The sequence below is a fragment of the Anarrhichthys ocellatus genome, unplaced genomic scaffold, assembly GCF_004355925.1.
Source record: "Anarrhichthys ocellatus isolate YVR2014 unplaced genomic scaffold, GSC_Weel_1.0 scaffold3, whole genome shotgun sequence".
NCBI lineage: Eukaryota > Metazoa > Chordata > Actinopteri > Perciformes > Anarhichadidae > Anarrhichthys > Anarrhichthys ocellatus.
In genome coordinates, this window is record NW_022280033.1 from 6,608,147 (window position 1) to 6,632,315 (window position 24,169).

Consider the following 24,169-nt stretch of genomic DNA (forward strand, 5'->3'; position numbering starts at 1 on the left):
GTGTGTGTGTGTGTGTGTGTGTGTGTGTGTGTGTGTGTGGGGGGGACCGAAGTTCACTGAAGGTCAGTTTAGTAGCAACTGGTGTCACTGGTCTGGTCACAACTAACAGGTTTGAATTGTAAGGCCCTCCTCCACAACATGAATATCTCGCTTCCTGAAGCGATCCGCCTCCTCAATGCTCACAGGTTGTGCAAACGAGCACATGCACTTTAAGGGCACAAGCACATGCACTTTAAGGGCACAAGCACATGCACTTTAACGGCACAAGCACATGCACTTTAACGGCACAAGAGCCATCTGGTTGCACGACTGTATTTATAGTACGGTTGCTGTAATTGTGACAGTATGTTTTTTTTGTTGCGTGTGCTTTGTGATTATAGATTTCGTCGCTCAGCGCACCGAAACAAATTGAAAATCAACTGCGGTTGGTACGGCAATAAATGACTGAACCTTAAGTGAATGTGAATCTGAAGGCCGGCTGCCATTTGGAAGTGAGATGGCAGGTTTGAATTCAAAGTGAGACAGCATACTGTGTAGTACTGAAGACTATTTAGACTGTGGCTAAGGATTTTAAAAAGCTTCTTTTTTAGACTTGCTTCATTCTTCTTCTTCTTCTTCTTCTTGTGCTTGACAAAGCCGGTGCAACGATTAAGCTAAAGCTTGTTTGTTTTATTCAGATTTTTTCACATTTTAATGTACTGCCGCTTTTAAGTGATTTCCCGATTCCCAAACATCCTCCTAGTGATTTGTATCCAAGTTGCTCGTCACTATCTCGGCCCCGGGCAACAATGCCCATCTCAGTCCAGCCTCAGAAGACGCCTCAGGGTCACGGCCTTGTAGGAAGTTTCAAATCTTGCATGGAAATTGCAACAGATATATTGTGAGCCGTGCTACGCACACGAATAACAGAATTTATTTCAGTCAGCCTCCTGAACAATGTCTCCTGTTCGTGCTGTATTTCTGCTGCATACACACATGTCTGCCTATGAATACATTATATGTATTTGCATGTGATTTGTCTCGGAACACATTTTGGAAACATGTTCTTAGTATTGAAAGAAAAACATGTTTTCCACAGCACGTCTTGACTTAACTTTCAGTACTACGGAGCATTTTTTATTCACACTTTGTTTCACAGTATCGTATCTGCAACCAACAGGCAGACAGAGACGCACGTACACAGCAGCAGCAGCAGCAACAGCAGCAGTAGTGTCTCTTATCTGGGTTACTACTACATACCAGTCATTTCTCTAGATCCAAGCTACCAGCTGTTGGTCTTTCTTCACACACACACACACACACACTTCACTCTCCCTTGCACTCTCTCTTTCTCTGCTGCGATCACATTCCCCCTCTGCGTCACATCGCAAGCCAGCAACGACAGATGCGATCCTCAAGCCCTTAACCCCTAACCCCACGCATGCCCCTATTTTTGGGGCAAAGAATGAGGCGGACAAGCTTGAAATGGCGTCAGATGATTTGTAGCATCGAGGAACCAGCTTGAACCTCGGCACTCTGTTACAGAATGCTGGCCAACAGGCTAGTTACAGTGATCAACATGTCCAAAACAAAGTATGCGGTTTTTCCATTTTCACCCCTCCAGCAGACCTAAACTTAGCTGTAATGAGATTGCCTTAGGGATACCCCTGAGTCAGGTGCTCTGTAGCTGTACATACTACCATTAAAATGTAATCTGAAAGCACAGAGAGAAGCGCACTCTGGTGAAGCAAGTTGCTTCTTTTTTTTTTGGACCATCTAGCCACCATTAACAAAAGAAGGCAATGTTGACCATGTGTACATGTCTGTCACTGTGAGCACTCGGCTCAGGCCTGCGCTCCGTGGATGATGAAATCCTATCAGGTCAGCTGTAATGGAGAGTTATTAATATTATCCAACCAACCTCCATGGTTTACCAGAGTGTGCGTGTGGAAGAGCACTGGGCTCAACAAACAAACGTTGCCTGTCTTTGTTTCACGTGTTTGGGGAGGTAGAACTAAAATGTTTGGCTGCCTGATAAACAATGACCAACCATAGATTTGCTTGCGATGTTGTTGTTGAATGACATTAGAAGGGTCGATCAATCTTTCATTTTTCTGAGGTGTTTTGTGAAATCTTTCCCACGCGTGGATTTGTGTCAACTGAAAACCGAAACTGTAGAATACGTTCTATCTCTTTTTTTTTTTTTTTTAATTACTGAGCACCTGAGTTGAAACAAGTTTCTCTTGCTGCCAACTACGATCATTACAGATTAAGCAAGAACAAACGTCGCTGGGATGCCCATTAATAATTGCTCTATCGCAGCCAAAAAGATTTAAGACCTGCTTTCCTGCTTGGTGACGTATAACACAGCTGGAGTTGCCAAGCCCACGTACCACCAACCACTTTGAACGTTTAGAAACTGCTAAATAGTCCCTTCCTTGCCAATTTCCAAACAAGTTTGATTGTGCCTATACGTAAATGAAGGAATGCATTGCAACATTTGTTTTGAAACCAACAGGCATGCCTGAGCTCAACTTGCGGCGCAGAGCTGAGGTTACCTTCTGTATCCGTCTGCACCAAAACACATGACCTCACTTTTTTTGAACACACCTACTAACGTTCATGTTCAGTGAGGTGTGTGTGTGTGTGTGTGTGTGTCTCCGCCCATGCAGGTTTCGTCAGCTGCAGCTGGGTACCGACAGCCGCGTAGCAGAGCTGTCCAATCAGGCCAAGCTGCACTCCTTCGAAGCTGAGCGCGCTCAGATGGTCAAGGATGAGACGGCTAAGGCGCTGGCCCAGTGCCAGGTGGAGTGTGAGAAACAGCAGAAGAAGCTGGAGGTACCCCTAAACACGAGGACAGAATGAAGATGTTTTACTTGTTGCATTGCAGCGGTACACCCAGTAATTAGTTTATCTCTTCATTTGTACGTGCCTCTTCCTCTCATGATTTGATTTCAGCCAGTAAACATTTATTGTTGGTTTTAGATAGATATTAAATGATAAACAAGACTATACATCCGTGCATGTGTCGTTAACAGATTCCCCCTTTGTTCATTCATATTCTACATTTTTAATAGTAAGCAATAAAGAATATAACTGTGCCCATATTTACAGATTGACACCATGAGTGTTTCTTGGTGTCGAAGTTGCTTACTTGCTGTAAACATCACGTGAATGAATACAACCGAAAATGCACAACCGGTGCGTAAGTCGTTGTTCTGTTCAGGGAGGAGTCCGTCCGTAGTGCTTAAAGATTAATGCTCCACTCTCCAGCCAGTCTTTGTATGTCGGTCCGGCGGCTCCATTCTTATCTCTGTCCACTGTAGCACACCCATTTATACAAGAAGTTAATTGAGTGCAGATTGTTCTTGATGTCTGGATGTACTTAGCCGAGGTTCACCTCTTCACCTGTGTTTAACCCCGTCCTGCTCGCCAGAGGGAAGTGCACGGTGAAACCGTGCATTGTACATGGTCGTGAGGGTCAAAGATCTTTTCTCTTTTTGATCACACAGTGAATGAAGAGCTAGTTTAGCTTTTGACTTTGTTGTTCAGCTTTGAATTTGTTCAAGTTCTTTATAGCAGTGAGGTTTAAAGCTTTCATTTAGATTTTCTTCCCTCCTTTTTTTGCTTTCACTCCTCTCTCTTTGTGAACATCTTTTTGTCTATGCTTGTAAATGTGGGGAAATGAGGTAAAGGTTAACATTACTTTTCACATTTACCATGACGGCAACTCTGCAAGCCTAACAGGAGTTTCAGTATAAGTAACATCAATTATTTTCTCTTTAGAAATTGCCATGAAAATTGAGAACATTGTTAGTTAGTAATAATAGTGCGTCAATATTGTCTCAACAATGTTTCTCTTTTTGTTAAAACAACTTAAAAAAGACAATGTAACACAACTGGGGGCTTGCTTTGCATGTACAAAAATTGTAAGAAAAGAAAAGACAAAATACAGTAAAAATAGGATTCCATCTTTTTCAACTGGCCACCACAGGCTCATTGGCTCTCTGTCTCCCCCAACCCCTCCCTCTCTCCTCTCCTCCTGTCCCTCAGCTCCTGACCCAGGAGTTTTACAGACTGCAGACGTCATCAGAGAAGCGGGTGGCGGAGCTGCAGGCTCAGAATGCCGAGCAGGCGTCTCGGCTGGAGACGTACGAAAAGCTGGAGCAGGAGTTGGACCAAGTCACCATGCAGGCTGCTGAAAGTAAGAACAGTGTGGTCGGAAAGATGAAAGCACAATCAAACCAAGCACTGCTTCCTTCAAATGCCTTGTTCTGGCATGAGGGAATGTGTCTAATGATATTAACAGATCGCATAGTACTGGATTAAGATGTGAGGATCGCTATTGTCTATCTGTAGTGAAGGGCCTTGTGACAGTGGACGGAACACAACAGGACACGTCACCACATTGTTATCATAATGGTCCTGGTCCAGTATTTGTGTTTCTGTCTGTTGCCAGTTGAGAATGAAGAGGAGGCCGAGAGAGTGCTGTTCTCGTACGGCTACGGAGCCAATGTTCCCACGACGGCTAAAAGAAGACTAAAACAGAGGTACAGCACACGATGCACTTCACGTTTCAAGAACAGGAGGACACATAATACGAGATGGCACTAAATGAACGCTGGAATTTGCTCACATCGCACCCGTGTGTGCTTATTCCTAAATATACTGTATTCATTAAGAAATCCGCATGCTAATATAGAATGGTTTGAATTGCTATGTTCGTGTGCTGATATATCTGCCGGAAATTAGATTTGTGCCAACAATCATTTGGTCGTAGTCACCAGCTTGTTGTTGGTATTGTTTTTACCATGTGCTTGTGCGCCATGATGTGTGTGTCATGGCAAAATGTGTTCCTGGAGACACCTACTGTAAGGGGAACCACCACAGAGGCAGTTGTGGGTACTTTGCCAGCTGTTTATATTTCTATCTGTCTGTCTGTTAACACATTTTGTCACCGTGATAGCGTCACAATTGTGAAAGCTGCAGGTTGACTTTGAAGATGGGTGTGTGTTCCAAGCAAGGGCACCGCATTTGTACTCCACACCACTTTAATTTGAAGCATATATGCGCAGCTCAAACTGATCCCAAACTATTGTGGTTACATAAACAGTAGGGTAAACAACATGGAGGTACACGCCAGTGTAAACTTGTTGGTGTTGTCATGTTTTGGAATTTCCACGACTGTGTTTGTTTGCGTTGTCGTGCAGCGTTCACCTGGCCCGCAGGGTGCTGCAGCTCGAGAGGCAGAACACGTCTCTGAGGAGAGAGCTGGACAGACACAAGTCACAGACCGGACAGATATCTGAAGAGGTAAACACACACACACACACACACACACACACACACAGCGTTCAGGTGTTCGCCTGCCTCAAGACCATTATTAATGGGATAAAGTTTAATTTTAAGAAAATGTAAAACACTCAAAGCTCTGCAAGTCAGTGCCTGCAACACACACTTGTTTTTCCCACCGTCACAAATCTCCTACAGCAACTCAGATTATGGTTATTCCACAGTCTCTATCAAAGCCATATGATTTATTTCAGATGTTTGTTTTTTTTACCTCTCCCTGATGACACAACATAGTCATTATCACAGAGCCAAGATCGGGGGCTCCTCTCTCATCACCAACCATTTACCTCCTCTCACCGTCGCATGAATCTCTGCTGTGAAAGTCAGCGGTGAGAGCCCATCTAATCGCTCTCTTAAAGACCGACATGGCAAAGCAAAATAAAACAAGCCCGTGAGGTCGGTCACCACACGTATCATCAAACACACTTCAGGATTCCCTAATGAGAGTGGCTTCTGCCCTTCTTTTTTTTTTTTTGAAAATGTGTAGAAGTTAAACAATTGTCCATCCAATTCTCTGAATCGGCTTTTAAAGCTGTGCCAGGAAGATGACAGGTTGTTTTAGAACAGACAGCAGACACCCCAGTCTTTGTATGATGAGAAGAGCGAGAGGTTTGCCTTAGTGCGTGTCACACTTGTTGCCACAGTGCCGAAGACCGTGACGGCCACGCTCTTCACTTGCCCAACAGCCAAGCAAGCCAATCGTTGTTGCCTTTTGTTTGGCATATTTTGTGCAGGTGTGTGCAATGCTGAGACTTTTGCTTTTGGGAGTGTGTATTCTGTCTGTGCGTGACTGTGTCTGTGGCAAATTCGTGAAACCGAAGTCACGTGTCTACTTCTCATGCCTTTGACGCTAAAAAAAAAAATCATCCAGTAAGGATTGAAATCATGAGAGCGACAGCTTGGGCAACCAATGTGCTTGATTTGTTCCCACTCTTTATTATAATCTCAATGAGGAGAGAGATTGCGCAACAATGACTAGAGAGGCTGGGCAGGTATGAGACTAAATAAGCCAGCTATTCAACTGTCAGGTGTGACTGACTGGCACTCGCCTTGAATGTTTCATAATGCATCAAAGAAAAGGGTGAAAAATTTTACTTTTTATTCACTAGGAAGGGTGTTAACCACTTAACCACCCACACGGATGCCCTACCCTCCCACCCTGTTCTGCTCACTATACTTGCTGGCTGTAAACGTGGTTTAATGTGTAACACCCTAACTTTATCTATTGTTTTTGCAGATTCTAAGCATGATACGTAGTAACTAATATCTTAAAACACACAGAACATTCAGCCTCTTAAATGAAGGATCGTCAAAAACACAGTAAAAGTGCTTTTCTGGCAGTGATTTCAAGAAAGAGGTCAAGATTACGAACTTTCACTGTATTTCAACTTCATGACTTCATAATACTACTTTTAATAAAAAGGAAACAACTTGGTTGCGTCTTCATAAAAACTCACATTTATTGGCACTCCGTATGACATTAGAGATAAGGAAATCTTGGCCGTGGTTGTGAGTCATACATACATTTTATAATATTAACCACATGTAAAGTCGGGCTGGCCGATACATCTTCTATCCCGACACAGGTCATTTCATATCTCACTAACTATATTTATCATGATATAGCAGGTTTTCTGGTAATTCAATAAATAGTCTAACGGCCTATTTTTGTATACTCCAGTGTGAATTTAATATTTGCCAAATGGAAAGTTGGAGAGTATTTTCTCATTTAATTAAGAACTTCAATGCAAAGTGAACGCAACAGTTTCAAGCGAAGTTATAGATTATAGTAACATTCCTATTATAACTAAGTCATTTCAGTACATTGAACATCATGGTGAGAGGTGTGTATTTCTTTTAGTTGCATCATGCGTGACTCTCCACAGTTTGTGAACTGGTACAACCTGTGGAAACAATGTACACCTGAGTCTCAGGTGTATCATTAAGTGGGGCTGAACAAAAAGAGACATCAGTTAAACCTGGCATTGTGAAGGCGAAGTCATTTTTTTTAGTGATTGCTCAATTATGCGCATATTGTGTGTTGTTCCTCAGCTGTTTGCTGCCAACCAGCTGCTACAGCAGACACAGCAGCCCTATAGCTACCTGATTGAGACGGTGAGACAAAAGGACACACAGATCACCGTGCTGAAGGAGCGCCTCACCTCGCTTGAGGATGATGTCAGGTACATGTACAAAACGTTCCTTCACAAAGAGGACATGCATGGCCTTTTCAAAAAAATAATTGATGTCAATTAAGTGTTGTGCTTATTTACATTTTGTATTTTGTCATTTACTCATGATGGCAGCAGGCCATACCTCTCCACCCTTGTGCCCAATAAATTCGTTTTTCACATCAGAACACTATAGCTTCCTGGCCCTGACCTAAATCTTCCCTGCCCCTCCCCCCCTCCGTATTTTCACCTGAGAAATATGCAAACTGACAGACTACAGGTTTTCTCTTGCTGCTCACTACCGCTGAGCTCTCACCTGGGGCAAGCATCAGAGTGGAAAAAATTCTTCAAAATCCCCATAAGCTTCTCAAACCTCCCCATCTGACAGTATTGAAGTGTTCCTGTGGCGATGCAGTGATATGTGTTTAACAGCAGAGACACAGACTCTCACTGTATGTACTTCAGTCTGTCCGTGTTAAGGATTAATTGTATTCGCAGTTTGTTTTGTGAGATCACAGAAATAGACGACAACAACAGAGTCTCAGCAGAGGCAAATCTCGGGCTATAAGAGTCGCGAGTTCCACTCTTTTTGTCTCGATTTCTCAGTGAACATTGGTGAGGTAATCAAGCCGCTGTTTCAAGATTTGCAAGATGATTTGCTTTAAAGCAGCACCATCACAAGCTGCTGCTTGTGTTTGTGTCACAGCCCCAGGAAAAGAAACACTTGGACAGTACTGGAGTATTTCTCACAAGATAGAATCCTAACAAACAATTAATTATTTAGTATATTTTACAAATGTATGACTTGTGTGTTCAATGTATTGCTCTGCTTTTGATGGTTTTTCTACCAGTGATTTATACTCGCAACTCATACACTAAACTGCTGCCATTTAGACGGACTGGTTTATAGTCCTGCAAGTTTTTCCCCCTGACACTATACTTAAGTACACAGTTACTAAAGTACAAGACCACATTCAGATTATAATATATACCACACCTGGTCCTGTGTTGACCCCAACCCGAGCCCCCCCCAAAGCCAAATAAATCTCTTATTAACAAAGGATAGCTACAGTATTCAGTATATTACACTATTTATTAAATATGACGATATCATCTCTTTTAAAGAATCTCTTAAACCGTAAATCAGTGATTCAAGTATCACATGACCACGTAAGTAACTAGGATATTGATTTCATTCCTCACAATATGTTCAGTAATGTTTTTCTATTAACCTAAAATCTGCTCTCTCTCTCTGCATGTTCTTGGGTGCAACCCCAGTTCTCTGAGGAAAGAACGGACTGCACTGCAACAGGTGAAAAACAACATGGCCGCCGATCTGGAGAGACTCCTCAACCACCGAGAGGTACATGTGATGACGGTGTCCGCTGCTGTTTTTCATGTTAGCTATGTGACGTTTTCTACTATGATGATATGTAGTAGTGACATCAGCGTTTAAAGTCTCTCGTTCTATTCCAGTGTATTCGGCTGTTTCAAAACGGAAACAGGAAATTTCAGCGAAACCTTCTTTTGAAAATAAATATTTATCAGTAAAACCACCATGTTGCAACGCATGTCTGCGTTTTAAAACCGCCGTTGATGCTGTAACAAAGTCAACCTCTTCTCCCCTTTTCAAACTGTAGCAAAATATGAAAACCTTTTTTATTATGCCTCTGCGCCGGCGATAGCATCTGGTCCATTCTAGTGAACAGGAATTTCTTGAGATTTGGCAAAAATATCCACCTGGACTCGAGGATGAACTGATTAGATGTTGGTGGTCGGTCACTGTGACCTCACAAAACATGTTTTTGGACATGACTCAAGAATTGATAAGCTAATAATGACAATTCCACATGAATGCCTAACAGGAAAAAATTATGAAGTGATAAACTTTTGGACAGACGTGGATGTAAATTGCAACTTGACTGAAGATTGACTAAGATTATTTAAATCATTGATTCATCTTTCGAGTTTGTTTATTCTATAAAACATCAATTTTTTATTAATTTGCTTAAAAAATGACAAACAATTAATCGATTATCAAAGTGGTTGCTGATTCATTTTTTACTAATCCAGTGATTCCTAAACTTTTTCACGTCAAGGACCCCCAACTGACACAAATTAGACCACAGACCCCCTTTCAATAAGATTTTGTCCCAGGCTCCCCTTTCTGATAGGGTTATGCTTTTAGATGTTTTATTACAGAAGATGTATGAATGACCAACTAATTGTACTGCTGTTGATTCACTGTGTTGCAACGCTTCCTTCAAGATTGCGTGTGCTCTTATGTGCGTGCACGTGGGAGTGTGTTCCTCAAGCCAGCCGTTTGCTGTTCAAAGTATGTGCCCTGTCACAGACAGCTGTTCCTCAGCTTGGCTGTTTGGGATGCCACCGGTGTGCGTGTGTGTTTGTGGGTATGTGTGTGTGTGTGTGTGTGCTCGTGCATGTGTGTGTGACATGCCAGGGCTCATGTCCTCAGGGGTGATAAATAGAACCGTGAAATGGCCCAGAGTCCTCCCCGCTGCCACCCCTGCAGACCCTTGAGCTTGTTGAACTTATTGCAAGTCGTCCCATAGTTGGAGTTCAGCAGACAAACATGTCATCAGAAAGCAGCAATAAACATTCCTGGAAACATACGTTTTAAAGCAAATGTGTCACAAATTGTTGAAATAGTATTGTCAGGTATTTCAATCACACTAGATATTTTTAATACATTTATTATATGAATGTTTAGTTCACCTGTTGAGCGGGTGATTTATTTGAGATATCTGGCCTTTTGGACGCTACACTTCCAGTTATTTCTCATGGAGATTCTTGTGTATTGTTTTACCCTCGTGTCCCTATTTTCATGAACCATGTTGATTCTTTAGGAGTTAGCGGTGATGAAGCAGGTCCTGATCAGCATGGGGTCCAGACAGGGAGACGCTCTGAACCTGTTGGAAACTGACAAAACTGCTACGAGGACCTCTGGTGCAGGAAAACACCAGTCCAAACAAATCCACAGGACCACAGAAGAAGAGTCACCAAACAAACCCAAACCCACTGTGTTCGTAAGTGTCTTAGTTAGCAACTCCCTATATGAGTCACACCACCTTAACCTGCCTGGACAGAAGTTCAGACAAAGGAGCTCTAGGGATTGACAGGCAATGATTAATCATATTTTGTCATTTAGTTTCATATGAGCTTCCCACTGTTGTCAGCTGAGCAAAAATATGTTGTAGTATAAATCCTTGACTCATGTAAAGGTCACATTGGTGAGAATATCTTAACAATCCAAGCAACAGCTCCTGCTGGCATGCACTTTATACTTTTCTAACCATCATTCTTCCTCTCTTTTTCTTTCATTTGCAGACTAATAAAGAAGTTCCTGATTGGTACAAAAAGACGAAGCACAAACCCAAATGAACATTACTTTCTGTTACTATTGGTGATATTAATTGTCATGGCTTTAACAATTGTGTTTTTTTTTTTTGTTTTGTTTTGTTTTTTTTTAAGGATTTTTAAAAGTCAGCAGCTTTTGAAATACAAAAGCAGAAACTGTTGCTAGTGTCCGAGTGTTTTGTTGTTCTCATCCGTGGTTACATATTGTTCAGAGAGGATAAATTCCCCGCGTACTGGTCCAAAACCAGAGGTATTACCTTCCACCGGGTACACATTCCTAGCTAACTGACTGCCCAAACATTCCTCTTTCTTGGCAGTGGTTTATTTTATTATGTCTGTCTATCATTATTTTCTCATCTTTTCCAGGTTTGCAGATACTAGTGGCTACAGACAAACAGCATTGCAGGAACATTAGCCTCTAGTTTGCACGAGCGGAGGCTCCTTTGGCTTTAAATATAGACATAGTAGGCATACCTTTTATCATTTCAGCCATGTTCTTATCGGTGTCCTATTAAACTCGACCAGAGGACGGCTTTAAAGCTGTTTTATCCCCTTTTTTTGAGCCTACAATGCTTCAAAATACACCACTTTATTTTCCTGTTATATGAAATAGCTATGAAAATGCAATATATTAGAATTTGCTTAAAAGAAAACAATTTGTATCAGTTGTGTGACTTATCAATTCTTTGTACAAACTGAGTCGCCATGAGAGAAGGAATTTTAGAAGCTTAGAAAATAAATGAGTTTGATAGCCTGCATTACAAACTGGAGGTGTGGGATTTGAAACAAGCGGGCATTTAAGAGGCTTTGATGGGTCTAATGAGAGACTCACTTGCTGAGTCCTTACTGCCGCTCCAATTTTGTCTTTATGACATTATGGCCAAAAAATATTTTATTCATATCATATTTAGATGTTTATTTTACTATGCTTTGTCTATTTGTGTAGATTTCTCCTAAATTCACCAAAAGTTATCATTAGTTAATGTCTCATTAGCATAAAAAACATATTTCAGAAGATTTATAATTCAAAGAAATAATTGTCTTAGTGTAATTAATCAACTGGGGAGTGTTTATATCTGGCTATATCTGTTAGTTACATTTTTTTGACCCCATTTTATATGGCTGAGATCCAAAATATCTGTAAAAAAAACTTTGACTCTAATATGTCTACATTTTGAATTTTGAATGGCTTTATACAATGTTCAAATTCCTGTTTTGGAAAATGTATGCAAATCAACACATTTAACGAGATAATGCCACATTTGCATATATTAAACATACAATTTCGAAAAACTTAACACAAAACAATTGCCTAAATATAATGAATCAACTGGAAGTTTCGGTGTGGTATCTGTTAGTTATTTTGTTTACCCTTTTCACTTGGAGTGTCTCTCTATATATACATTATACGTATTCATTTGAAATATAAATAAGATTAAAACACTAGAATAAAAAAAACAATCATTTAAAAAAAATGTTTCAGGTGCGTTTAACCGTCACTTTCTTTGTGTGTGCGGTCTGGCTGATACTGTGCACACTCCACAACACTGTTGTCAATGTATTTAGATGGAGCGTAGGGCGGTGGCCAGTGAATGAATGATCAAAGGCTTTTTTTTTTGAAGGTTTGGAGGGCGGTGCATGTGCAGTATTTACACTGGGCCGCTCCGCCCCTACAGCAGAGATAGAAAACTGTCCGTGGGCCGGTGGAGGGATGAAACAAGTGGAAGGAGATGTAGCAGACTGACACTCATTAATAACTCCACCACGCGCACTACACCTCGTCGGCTCCACTCCTCGCTCCGGCACGCTGTGGCATCCTCTCTTTTGCATAAACAAGGACGAGCGTTCATTTGCGGTGCTGCGTCGGAGCTTCATGGCCGCGACACTCGCGATGAGCGGCTGCGGGCAGGAGGACACCTTCTACCCGCTGCAGAAGGCGACTCTGCCCGCTGCTTTCCACCTGGAGGACTCGGCGTTGTTCGGCCTGGACTGCAAGATCACAGAAACGGACAAGACTGGACATAATGACTACACGCAGGTAAAACCCGAATACACACATTAGTGATGTGTTTCATTGAATGGGCGTGGCAGAAAGGTTGTAGGTCCTGTTTTTTTTTTTGTTGTTGTTGTTTTTTGTTGTTATTGCTGGCCTCCAAATTTCCACCGGCCTCGCTGCGTGATATTGTAGATGACCACTTAGTTTTGCACTAATAGCGGTAATAAGCGAGCAAGCTGAGACCAGCTGGACGTGAAGCCGAGCGGCTCCGCCCGCAAAACGCATTCACCGCATGTTTTCTATGCCAGCCAGTTGGCCACCAGTTGTTGCCCCCCCCCCCTGTCCTCTCACCATCATACCACGCTGACAACAACTGACACCAGCTTCGGACAGAAAGCTCCCGGCAACTCTGTCCCCAGTTAGCAGGAAACTTGTGCAGCAGAGGAGAGAGCTGCAATTTAACAGCTGGTAGGATCAGGAGCCTAGAAATAGCAGCCCATCCCCAGACTGCTGCTGCTGCTGCTGCTACTACTGCAGCGGACTGGGAGGCATGGGTGTTTCCCCATTCCCCTTTTATGTTGCTATTTCATCCTCTGCTCCACGACTTCTCTTAACTTTTATACCTGCCTGCAGATTCACAGAAATGAGACCGCGAAGCACAGAGCGAGCGAGGATTTGACATGAAGTTGTTCACCTGTGATGCCAGTTTGGTCAACACACAGGCTGCTTCTTTAGCCTGTTATCATAACCGCAGATGTGCATATTTCCAAATGTGTTCATACGAGAAGTATTAGATGTGATTCCCTTGGCTTGATCCTCAACTGTTGGCCTCACAGCCTGCAGGTTTTTGAGTTCAGCCTTGCAGCCGGAGAGGGAATGTGGCAACTGCCTATTGATGACTACTTGATAAATGTTTTAGCGGTGACTGTCCTATCAAACCTTTGTCTTCTCGAAATAGCACCTCAGAATAGTTTCATGGTGGCTCACAAGAAGCAAGTCCAACTGAATACATTTCAGTTTACTTTAAGACCGTAAAATGAGACGTTTCTAAACCAGACTTTTTTTGTCTTTTTGTCCACAGGTAAAGTGTGAGATGGACAGATATCTCTCCCCTCAGTCTCTTCCCCATCCGCATCATGCAAACAGCCAGCAGAAGTCGCAGAGAGACTGTGCGTCCGCACTGGATCAATTCTTCACAGGCGATCACACCGGGTCTCCCTATACCCTCAACATGAATCTTTACCTCCCTGACGCTGCCTACCTGAGGGTGGGCTTGTGTCAGCACCCGAACCACACAGGTCTCACCCAAATCAAAACAGAATCTGCCTCCCCGTGTTACTCCCCCAACGTACAGCTGCACTGCCCCGACACGACGTCTGCGAGTAGCTGCAGCACGTCTGGGCATGGCATGGAAACCTCAGCCATAAACATGACGCTAACAGGGTTACCGGACTTCACCAGTGTTTTCAACCAGTCGGGAGGCAGCCGCGGCAACGATTCAGTGCCAGAAGTGTTCATCAAACAGGAGATGTCGTCCGAGTTCGAGCAGCACGCTCTCCACCACCATGACAACAGCGGCTCGCTGTTTCAGCTACTAAACTCCGGCTTGGACCATCACCATGGTATGGAGGCGCAGCATCAGCATCATCATCATCATCATCATCATCATCAGCAGATACAACACACTTCCACTTCCACAATTCACACGCCTTTCCATAATTTGCCGGTAGCTTCTTCTGCATCTCAACAAGAGCAGACTGCCAAGCCTGCCTACTGCAGCCTGGGCGGCGGGGCATACACACATCCACATGCCCAGGCTCACCCCCATTTCCTCCAGCAGCAGGTGCCCTACCTGCCACCCTCTCCGCCGAGCTCGGAGCCCGGCAGCCCTGACAGGCAGAAGGAGCTGCTCCACACCATGTCCCCTCCTCCCTCATACGCAGCCACCATCGCCTCCAAGTTGTCAGGTAGCACCCCTGGGCTCGGACCCGGCCCGGGACCGGGCAGCTTGTCTCTGCCCCACACTACAGGTCCCACGCCGGTCCCAGGCCCAGTCGCACCCGCAGCAACCGCAGCCCCAACCCCAGCTCAGACCACCGTGTCTGCCCGCTACAACCGGAGGAACAACCCGGACTTGGAGAAAAGGCGGATCCACCACTGTGATTACCCAGGTGAGAACAACTGTTTATGCACGCTGATTATTGTCCCTGTTGGGTGCTTATTTTTATGCTGCGCTGTGGTCAGGTGAATTATCTGGTCGCTCACAAAACTGGCTTTATTTTAAGACGCCCGTGCATTTAACAAAAAAAAAAATGACGTGTATAGAATGACTTTCCCAGGTGCGTGAGTCACACAATGTACTACAGCCATGGCCGAGCTCCTGCTGCACTGGAATTAAGTCACTTAACTTCAATCACCGCCTGTCAACTAACCACATAGTTTAAAAACTACTTCGCATTTATTGTCTCACTTCAAACGCTTTGTGCGCTCTCCACCGTGCACTCTCACTCATTGTTGTGGCTTTAAAGCAATCACTGGTATGTTTGTGGAATGAATCTGTGTGTGTGTGTGTGTGTGTGTGTTTGTTCATTAAATGGATGTTCTCCTTAAGTCATTTGATCTTTTTTCCCCCCCCCAACACATCATTTGCATACAGTCACGCTTTAAATCGTGTGCTCAGATTGCAGTTGTACAATGTGCAGCTACTTGTAGGGCATGTCGTGTCAACTAGCCTGTGGCACCGTGTAAAATAGGCTTAAGCGGAGCCTCCTGCAGCATGTTTCCACATGTCTAACTTCTATTCCATCATATCCACACAAGGACGCATCCACACTTTACCCAAGAGTATATTAGTCACGCTGCTGCTGCTCCCGGTTTAAATCTTTGCAATACATAAACTTCTATCATTTCCTTATATAAAGTCTGAATAAACCTGAAGAATAACAGTGCATATCATAATGTGCAAAAGGTTTTGTAATCCTGAACTTAACATATCTCGACTTAACTAACGGGTGTAGTGAACAGAAGTATTGTGCGATTAGCGGCATGCAGTTGAATGAATTTGATTGGAAACAGTTTAAATACCAAATAAGACTGAAAGTCAGCTGCAAAAACACAAGTTTACCATATCTCATTTCAAACAACTTCTGTTCCTCATTAGTTTGCATTTCTGTCACACCACAGCTCAGTTTATTAAATACATATGTGACACGTGAATGATTTGCATTTGGATTAAGCCTTCTGTTTGTGTTTATCTCCCCGTCTGTCGTCAGGCTGCAAGAAAGTCTACACCAAGTCGTCCCATCTGAAAGCCCACCTCAGGACTCACACGGGTAAGACATTCCTCTAGTTAATGCAGCTTTTTAAAACAGGGACTCATCAAAAAAAAAAAAAAGACACTGCCCACATGACTCTTATTTCGGTATCTGCGCTGGCACCGTGTTGCTAGGCAGAGTGTTGTGTTCCTGGCATGTGTGTGTAAATGTATCCTACCCCATTCCCATCCTCTGCCCAATATACTATTCCATCAAAACAGGTGGAAGTGACACACTTCTGCCAGGGGATGACTCTCAGACTATGTGGTCAGCGCTAGACGAATGGAGCCATCTCTCTCTCTTAAGATACCGTTGCTTGTTCGGACATTGATGTTTAAAATCTTTAATATGCTTCTGTGGCTTGTTCGCCACTATAAACATATACAAGATCCGTCTGTGCAGATACAAAAATATCTTAGATCGTCTTGATCCTAATCTCTCCACTTCAGTAATCACTGTGTGCACTCCAGTGTCCATTTTCCTTTTTTCTTTAGTCCCCTTGTTTCTAGTCTTTCTTTCAATCTGTCTCTTTCTTTCACATTTAGATTTGAACTATTAGTTTAAAATGAGCAAAGTCAACAAACAAGCACTTAGGTGTTGGGGCCCCACCTCACTCCAGCTAACACAATAAAGCTTCTGTTGATATCTACGCATTCCTCACTCATCTTGACACACACACACACACACACAACTCACTCGTACCACTTTACGATCCAGAGTTTTGTTCCCCATATGAATCTGAACAGTTGGTACAGAACATCGTTGTGGGTGTGCGTGCCTTGCATTTCAGTTTTGGGAACATGACACGACAATTAGCTCTGGCGTCATTCATGCTGCAGGCTGATTGTGGTTATAGCAGTTATTATCGACAACAAGATGAGGACACGACACGTAAAGAGGGATGTAGCAGCGACTTCCGTATCCTCCTCTGCTCGTCAGTCCCGCTTAGTTATTTTTTCTCCCCTTTTTTTCTATCGCTTTCATTCATCTAATCATCCTCTTCTCTACTTTGTGCTTTTCCTCCCACCTTCAACCCCTCCCCATTTCTATCTTTGTCTGTTACTCATTCTACTTCTCTTATTCAGCTGCTTGAATGCACACTTACACACACACACCTGTCAGTAATCTGTATGAGATGATTCCTAATGCGTTTGGGTCCCTGTGGGAGTTCCCACTCTAATCTCCATCAACATCCATTATCCTGATTGTTTGTGTGTCTGTCTGTGTGTGTGTGTGCGCGTGTGCGTAAGTGTGTGTGTTTATATATGTGTGTGTGGGTACATTGCTAGTGTAAGAACTGAACCCTTCGCTCGGTTCACTTCTCTATTTTTCTGTCTTTTCATTGTGTCTCCTCATTATGTTCAGTTTCAGGTGTGTGTGTGTGTGTGTGTGTGTGTGTGTGTGTGTGTGTGTGTGTGTTTCTAACCACAATGTGGTTCATTTCGTAACAGGATTACAGTTGTTGTTTTAGCGAGGCTGCATTGCTTGCTGTGCTTGTTTAAAGGGTTGGTTCACACAAATGACCAAAAAACACGTGTTTTTCCTTCCCTGTAATGGTATCCAGCATGCAGATAGTTTTAATTTGTCCAGGTTTTGAGATCTACATCACTTAGTTTATTGCTTCTACCTCATTTTAATGGAGGTGAATGGAATTATGTTTATGGTGCATAGAGCTTTGAAAAACTTTTTTACTGTTTTTTTTTTTTTTTTTTTTTTTTTTTTTTGGTCACACACACATTTGTCTACGATTTTTAGAAGTAGTTCCAATGGACACTGTTCATAGTGAGGTCTGTGGACGATCTAGTTATGGGGCATGTTTCTGGAAAGACACACAGTTGTTGAATTCTTATTTGCGATTTGCAGCAGATTTTATATATATATATATATATATATATATATATATATATATATATATATAAAGGGACCAGAAAAAGAAAAGACAGAAGGATAAAGGGGGCGGTTTAGCTCAGCAAGAATAAAGTTCCTTACCAACTGGCCATATTTAACGAACATCCATTGTTACCAGACCGCTAAATAAATAGAGCTAGTAGAGATATGCTTCCTGTTAAGACTTGTCATGACATTAGACTTCTTTTAATGTCAAAATAACATTCCATTCACCTTTGTTGTATTTGGGCGGGGGCACAAATGTCAGTGGCAGGTATCACAAAACCTGGACCAATGTCACCGAAATGATCTGCATGGATGGATACCACCGGATGAACAAATCCTTTAAGCTGGGCTGGGGATTTGAGTCGTGGGCTGAAGGAGAAAGGTCACACAAGTTGTTTTTCACAAAGTGCCAGGTGCTGCAGCTGTACATTAATGGAATGACAGATTTACAGAGAAGCCGACTACTTCTACCAAAGAAAAATACACCGAGGCAAAGGCCCGACAATGCGGATGAGTCAGCCGTGGGAAACTTGTTCAGCGTTAGTGCTTGATGAATGTCTGACAGTAGTCTGACTGTATATGTTGTTAGACAACTGGACTTTTCTGTAAAGCCTGTTTTCCCAGTTCCTCCACCCAACTGCATGAATCATGTGTCTCAGGGAACGTCTGTTTCAATAATGATCACTTCTTACAACCACACGTTGACACATCTCGGTTCTTTTATAGAACGCTGGAGATCATGTGATTGGACAAGAAATGCTCAGCTCATGCTGCTGCATGCTCAGTTATTCAGAGAGCAGCTGCACTAAATCACACTTGCTCTTTCCTCCCCGTTCCTGCAGGTGAGAAGCCGTACAGGTGCACGTGGGACGGCTGCGACTGGCGTTTCGCACGTTCGGATGAGCTGACGCGCCATTTCCGGAAGCACACGGGCGCCAAACCCTTCCAGTGCGCCGTCTGCTCGCGCTCCTTCTCCCGATCCGACCACCTCGCCCTGCACATGAAGAGACACCAGAACTAGCGGCGTTTGCACGCACGCACACACTACAAATACGCAAGCACTATCTTGACACACACAAAGCACTCACTCCATCTCCCACAGCAGCGATGTTACAAGCTGCCTGACGACACCACAGCTGCTCCTGGTGCCGCTATCCTGTGCTGAAACGGTGCGATAGCCTAACAAGCGTGTTGCTCTTAACTCCAAAGTGGGACAAATCGGAGGTTGTAAAGTAGAAAGATAATGGGCAGATGAAGTCCTGTCTCCCCTAACCTCCAGATATACTTGGTATATATTTCTTTGGACAATTACAAAGAAGAAAAAATAACAAAAAGGAAATGGTAGCTTCAAAATGTGTCTCCAGTGCAATTGGACTTTGTGTGACTGGATTGAAAGCACTCAAAACTTGTACATCTTTTGTCTCGTCTCTCTAACATAAAACTTTTTTTTTATAAAAGCGAAGCTTTTGTTTGCAAACTAGTCAAGCCAAATCTTTGTTTAGTCATTGGTTTGTTAGTTTGTTCATATAACTGGAATATCCAGTTTTTTTTATTTTTTATTTTTTTAACCAAATCCTTTGGTTTGCACTAGAATTGGTCATGTAAGTCTCAGCCTTTTTGGCCCATGTGTCTCATTCACTACTGGAACGATCATTATCACTACTGGACTGAATGTCTGTGAACACCAGACAAATCATTGCTGTTCAGATATTAAAAATTGAAGGCATTTATACTCTGGAGAGAGGGAAGATAGTGCAGGAAAAAACGAGGGAGGGGTGGAGATGAAGAGATTTTAGTTTTTAGCGAGAGGAGATCTGAGGACGACTGAGAAAACAGAGGAAGGTAGACGGTTGCTAAAGAGCAGCAATTAGGTGATGAATTATTCATGTTGTCTTTCGATGGATCTGCTACTAGAGAAATGTAAGCAGAACCGGTAGACGCAGAATTCATTCAGTTTAAACAGAATTGACCGTATTTGATGCACATGCTTGCGTTTTAAGCGTCTTCAAAATACAATTACTGTACATCTCTCTCATCCAGCCTTTTTTTTTTTTTAAACTGTGTTAAAAGATGTTTTAACCAAAGTACCATCTTCATCACCAACACCCTATTAAGTGCCTCCTTCTCTGATTCATGTGGTTTTGTTCAGTGGTAGCAGAGCTGTGATCAACGTAGTCCTTTAAAACACACGTGGTGCTGTTTTTATTTCTTAATCTATTGAAATCTCTCGAAGAAAGTGAATTTCTTTTTTTTTTTTTTAAATTACAAGGTTTACCCATCATTCATTGTGATTCAACAGGCCAGACCACTTCACAGACATCTTGAGATCATGTGGAACTTTTTAGAATTCAAATGACAGTCCTCTCTCTGGGGTCTTTCACTCTCTGACTCTGTACACAACTAACTTAAAATTCGGCTCTATCAGTCAGTCGAACATGGACCTATGTTTTATTAAAGGATACGTTCACATTTTTCCACAGTCTTTCTTAAAACAACATGCCCATGTGAGCATACCAAGAGTTATTTGTTGCTGCAAGTATTCCTCAAGCGATCCTTGTTTAAAACGTTTTCAGTGTAAGTGATAGGAGAGAAAATTGACGGTCCTCGTAAAAATGCATTATGTTAAGCTGAACATAATGTGAGGTGTCGTCGTATTTCAATCATTAGTGCAAAATTCCGTCTTTGCCAGACATTGGCTGTGTTTCCATAAACATATTTTTAGGTGTACTTTGAAGTATCTCATTGGAAAATCTGTAGGGAAACAAAAATATTTGACAAAACTCCCTCAATTGCACAAAAAAGACTAGACACTCACTCGAGCTGGCTTTTGACTTTGTCGAAAAAAACGTTGATGTAAAACGATATTCAAGATACGCATTGTCTAAAAATAGATCCCTATATCTCACTGAAATTGTATTTGATAGGTGATTTTGTCTTATATAGTAATCAGACAAATATACTGGTAAGATTTTGCATTTCAGCCGTACGGTTAAACAGCCAAGGCGACTTGTTTTGTTTCCGGTTTGCAGCCTCTACTTCTTCTACTCTGTAAACTGGCGGATTACAGCCACGCGTAAAGCGAGTATACCGCCAAGTACTGATGTTTTATTCCCTCCAAACCAGTTGATGGAAACGCACCTCTGTTTTGCAACATTTCAAAGTACTAAAAATAATTCATTTTGAAAGTACCCATTTGAGTTTATTTTTAGCTCATAGTAAAATTGGTTTAAGTCATTCTACACTAAAACAAAGATTGTGTTCAACATAACTTGCACTGAAATCATCTCGTCACAAGAGGAACAATTGCATCAATCAAAAACTCTTTGTTTGTTGCATGAGACGATTGTTTTAAGACTGACTTGAAAAAATGTCAACGCTGTCCTTTAATATACATTTGAATGTCCATTTTGATGGTGTGATTTTGCCTGCACCTATAACTGTATTTGTTCATTCACTGCAGGTAGCATAAAGATAATATATCACTGTAATGTATCATGGTAAATCTGACTATTTATTTGATTGTGTAGAAGTGGGGGTTGTATTAGATCAACCGTCTTTCTCCCCAGCAAAAATGCCTTAATGTAAATATATGCACTGTAAATAACTATTGATTTTATTTCCCCTCTTTTGTTATTGTTTTGTAAACAAAAGGGCAAAAAGAGTAAAATGCCCTGCATCCAAAAATATTTGAGCCTTTTTTCTTTGGTTTTGTTTTCTTGTCAAAGATATTTTGATGCCATTGTTTTATATATTGTCCTTCCAACAACTTATTTTGTAGATTTGTTTTTCTTCCTAGTTAAACGTTCCAAAGACAAAAGTTGTTTTTTCTTCAACTGAGTGAAACCGATCCCAATAAAGTCAACTGACACTTTTACAGATGTGCTCTTGTGCTGAAGTTAATGGGGAGATTTTGTCTTTTAACCTCTAACAATGAATTTCAAGGCTTATGTGTGGCAGCAACCACAATTTGTGGTACATTTAGTTTTTTGTCCATGAGGTTTGTGTTAAAGCACTTTTTTGAAGAGTAAGCCATGCTGTGCAAATAGAGAGTGTGGTGTTAGTGGTGCATTAAAACAAGCCTCGCCAGGGCCTAAATGAAACGAATGAGACATAACCACAATTTAATCTTTTACAATCCAAACATGCTTTCTGTGGAAGCGCTGATCCTGTTTGGGATTTTCTGCAGAGATCCAACAGACTTAAAAGTTCAGTTTCACCAAAGGAAGATGTGAAGGAGAGGCGAAGTGTTCTTGTCCGAGACCTGCAAGTAACCTGCAGGACCCTTGCTGATCAACAAACAATAGTCCTTTGATGTCCCAGCAAGAGACAATGGACAAGAAAATAAATTTGACCACCACTCAGGGACCGGAGGGGAATCCCACTGCATTGAAATGGACATACAAACACGTGTACGCACACACACGCACACCATATGTTCCTGATTTAAGTCATAAATGTGACCCAGGGTCTCTGTTGTAATCTACCTCAGATGTCAGAAAAGAGGGAGGTGGAAGGGGAGAGAGTGAAAGAAGTGAAATACAGAACAATCTAAACAAAAGAATCTCTGGGGGGACCCAATCAACCACTTCCGTCCTCCTACATCTCCTCTCGTTCTCCTCCGCTCCTCTGATTTAATTTCATTTTCTCTCCCTCTCTTTGTCTCTCCATGCACCGTATCCCCCTCTTCTCCCCGGTGGAAAGTATTGTATGAAAGTCCAGGGGCGCAGCTCCACGGGTCAGAGTGGAGGCTGTTCACATAACCTGCTCCGCTCCTCTTCTTTTCCCCCCTTTTCTTTTTTCATATACACACCTTGTCTCCCTTTAGTCCTCTCTGCTCCATCTTTTCCTCCACCTAAAGCTCGAGAGGGGGAATTTTATTCTCCTTTCTTTTCTTTTCTTATCTTTATTCCTTCTCTCTCCAAATTTTACAGATTATACAGAAAATGCCGACTTGCAGGTGTATTTCTGAGTGTGAGAATATTAAAAAGTTAGGATGAATGTTTCACACAAACACACACACAGTGGTGATGAGTGAGTGGGAGCTACCGGTTCATGTTTTGGATCAACTAAATTAATGTCATACATCTGGAAGAAGGCTCCTGCCTGCTCCACCCTCTGCTGTTCTGCGTTGGTGTGATTCCCAGTTTCCCTTTGTGTGTGTGTGCGTGTGTATGTAGGTATAATGTTTCCAGTGCTCCTCTCTTGGAACAGACCACCCACTCAGAAGACCAATAGAAGGACTACGGGGAGCCCGGATAGACACACACACACACACACGCACACACACATATGCAGCTCCCTCCAAAGTCAACCATTCCGAATATTCTCAGAATAGAACATGTTGTTATCAGAGATTGAAGTGATACCAGAACAGCTGACATACTATCAAAAAGAAATCTAGGAGGGTTTAATTCCAAGACGCTACGTTCATTTTCAAAAATGTAGTCATCGGTTAGAAAACGTTAGACGTTTGAAATCAAATATCAGATCAGAGCCTCATCGTTGCTGCTGATTTGAAGTATAGCGGTTCTCAATAGGGGACTGTACCTTTTAAGTCCTCCATAGAGAGCCGCTATGAGGGAGTTGCTGTGAGGACAAACACTGGAGATTCACCCTGAGCTCCATCTGGACCAGGGACATTTGGGGGGGCCGGAGGCCCAGCAGTTTTTCCATTAATCGCAAGGTCGGTAGTTCGATCTTTGGCTCCTCCTGCCCACACATCGAAGTGTCCTTCAGCAAAACACTGAACCCCATGATGGTTAAGACCAGCGCCTTGCATGGCGGCTTGCTGCTTCTCTGTGTGTTTGTGAGTAAAGCCCTTGATAGGTAAAAGCACAACATAAATGCAGCATTTCACTCAGCTCAACATTAGCTTCAACTAAAGATAATAGCTTGCATGGTTCATATTTCCTGCTATATATGTGACGTAATGACCACAAACTAACCGGCATGCAGCAATCCTCACTGGGTCTGGTTTATTCCAGGAGTACTGCTTGGTTTGCGAGGCTCAAGGCAATCTAAAATGAAGCTGGCTTGTGTAGTCTGCCATGTGCTCTATACCTGATGAGTACTTACAAGCAACAGGA

At 42.5% G+C, this 24,169-nt stretch overlaps 2 protein-coding genes across 2 annotated transcripts in view; both read left to right on the forward strand.

Moving 5' to 3' along the window:
* pibf1 (progesterone immunomodulatory binding factor 1) overlaps positions 1 to 11,533 on the forward strand; it is a 16,578-nt gene extending 5,045 nt beyond the window's left edge. The window contains exons 11-18 of the mRNA XM_031878396.1: positions 2,652 to 2,817; positions 4,033 to 4,183; positions 4,439 to 4,529; positions 5,190 to 5,292; positions 7,384 to 7,514; positions 8,781 to 8,865; positions 10,370 to 10,549; positions 10,851 to 11,533. Of these exons, the coding sequence (XP_031734256.1) occupies positions 2,652 to 2,817; positions 4,033 to 4,183; positions 4,439 to 4,529; positions 5,190 to 5,292; positions 7,384 to 7,514; positions 8,781 to 8,865; positions 10,370 to 10,549; positions 10,851 to 10,904 (961 nt within the window). The 3' untranslated portion in view covers positions 10,905 to 11,533. The remainder of the gene's footprint in view (positions 1 to 2,651; positions 2,818 to 4,032; positions 4,184 to 4,438; positions 4,530 to 5,189; positions 5,293 to 7,383; positions 7,515 to 8,780; positions 8,866 to 10,369; positions 10,550 to 10,850) is intronic.
* Positions 11,534 to 12,548: 1,015 nt separating this feature from the next.
* klf5a (Kruppel like factor 5a) lies at positions 12,549 to 22,742 on the forward strand. The gene is made up of 4 exons (XM_031878406.1): positions 12,549 to 12,918; positions 13,958 to 15,047; positions 16,149 to 16,208; positions 18,926 to 22,742. Exons 1-4 carry the CDS (start codon positions 12,754 to 12,756, stop codon positions 19,102 to 19,104), a joined length of 1,494 nt encoding a protein of 497 aa, XP_031734266.1. The 5' UTR covers positions 12,549 to 12,753; the 3' UTR covers positions 19,105 to 22,742.
* The last annotated feature ends 1,427 nt before the right edge of the window (positions 22,743 to 24,169 follow it).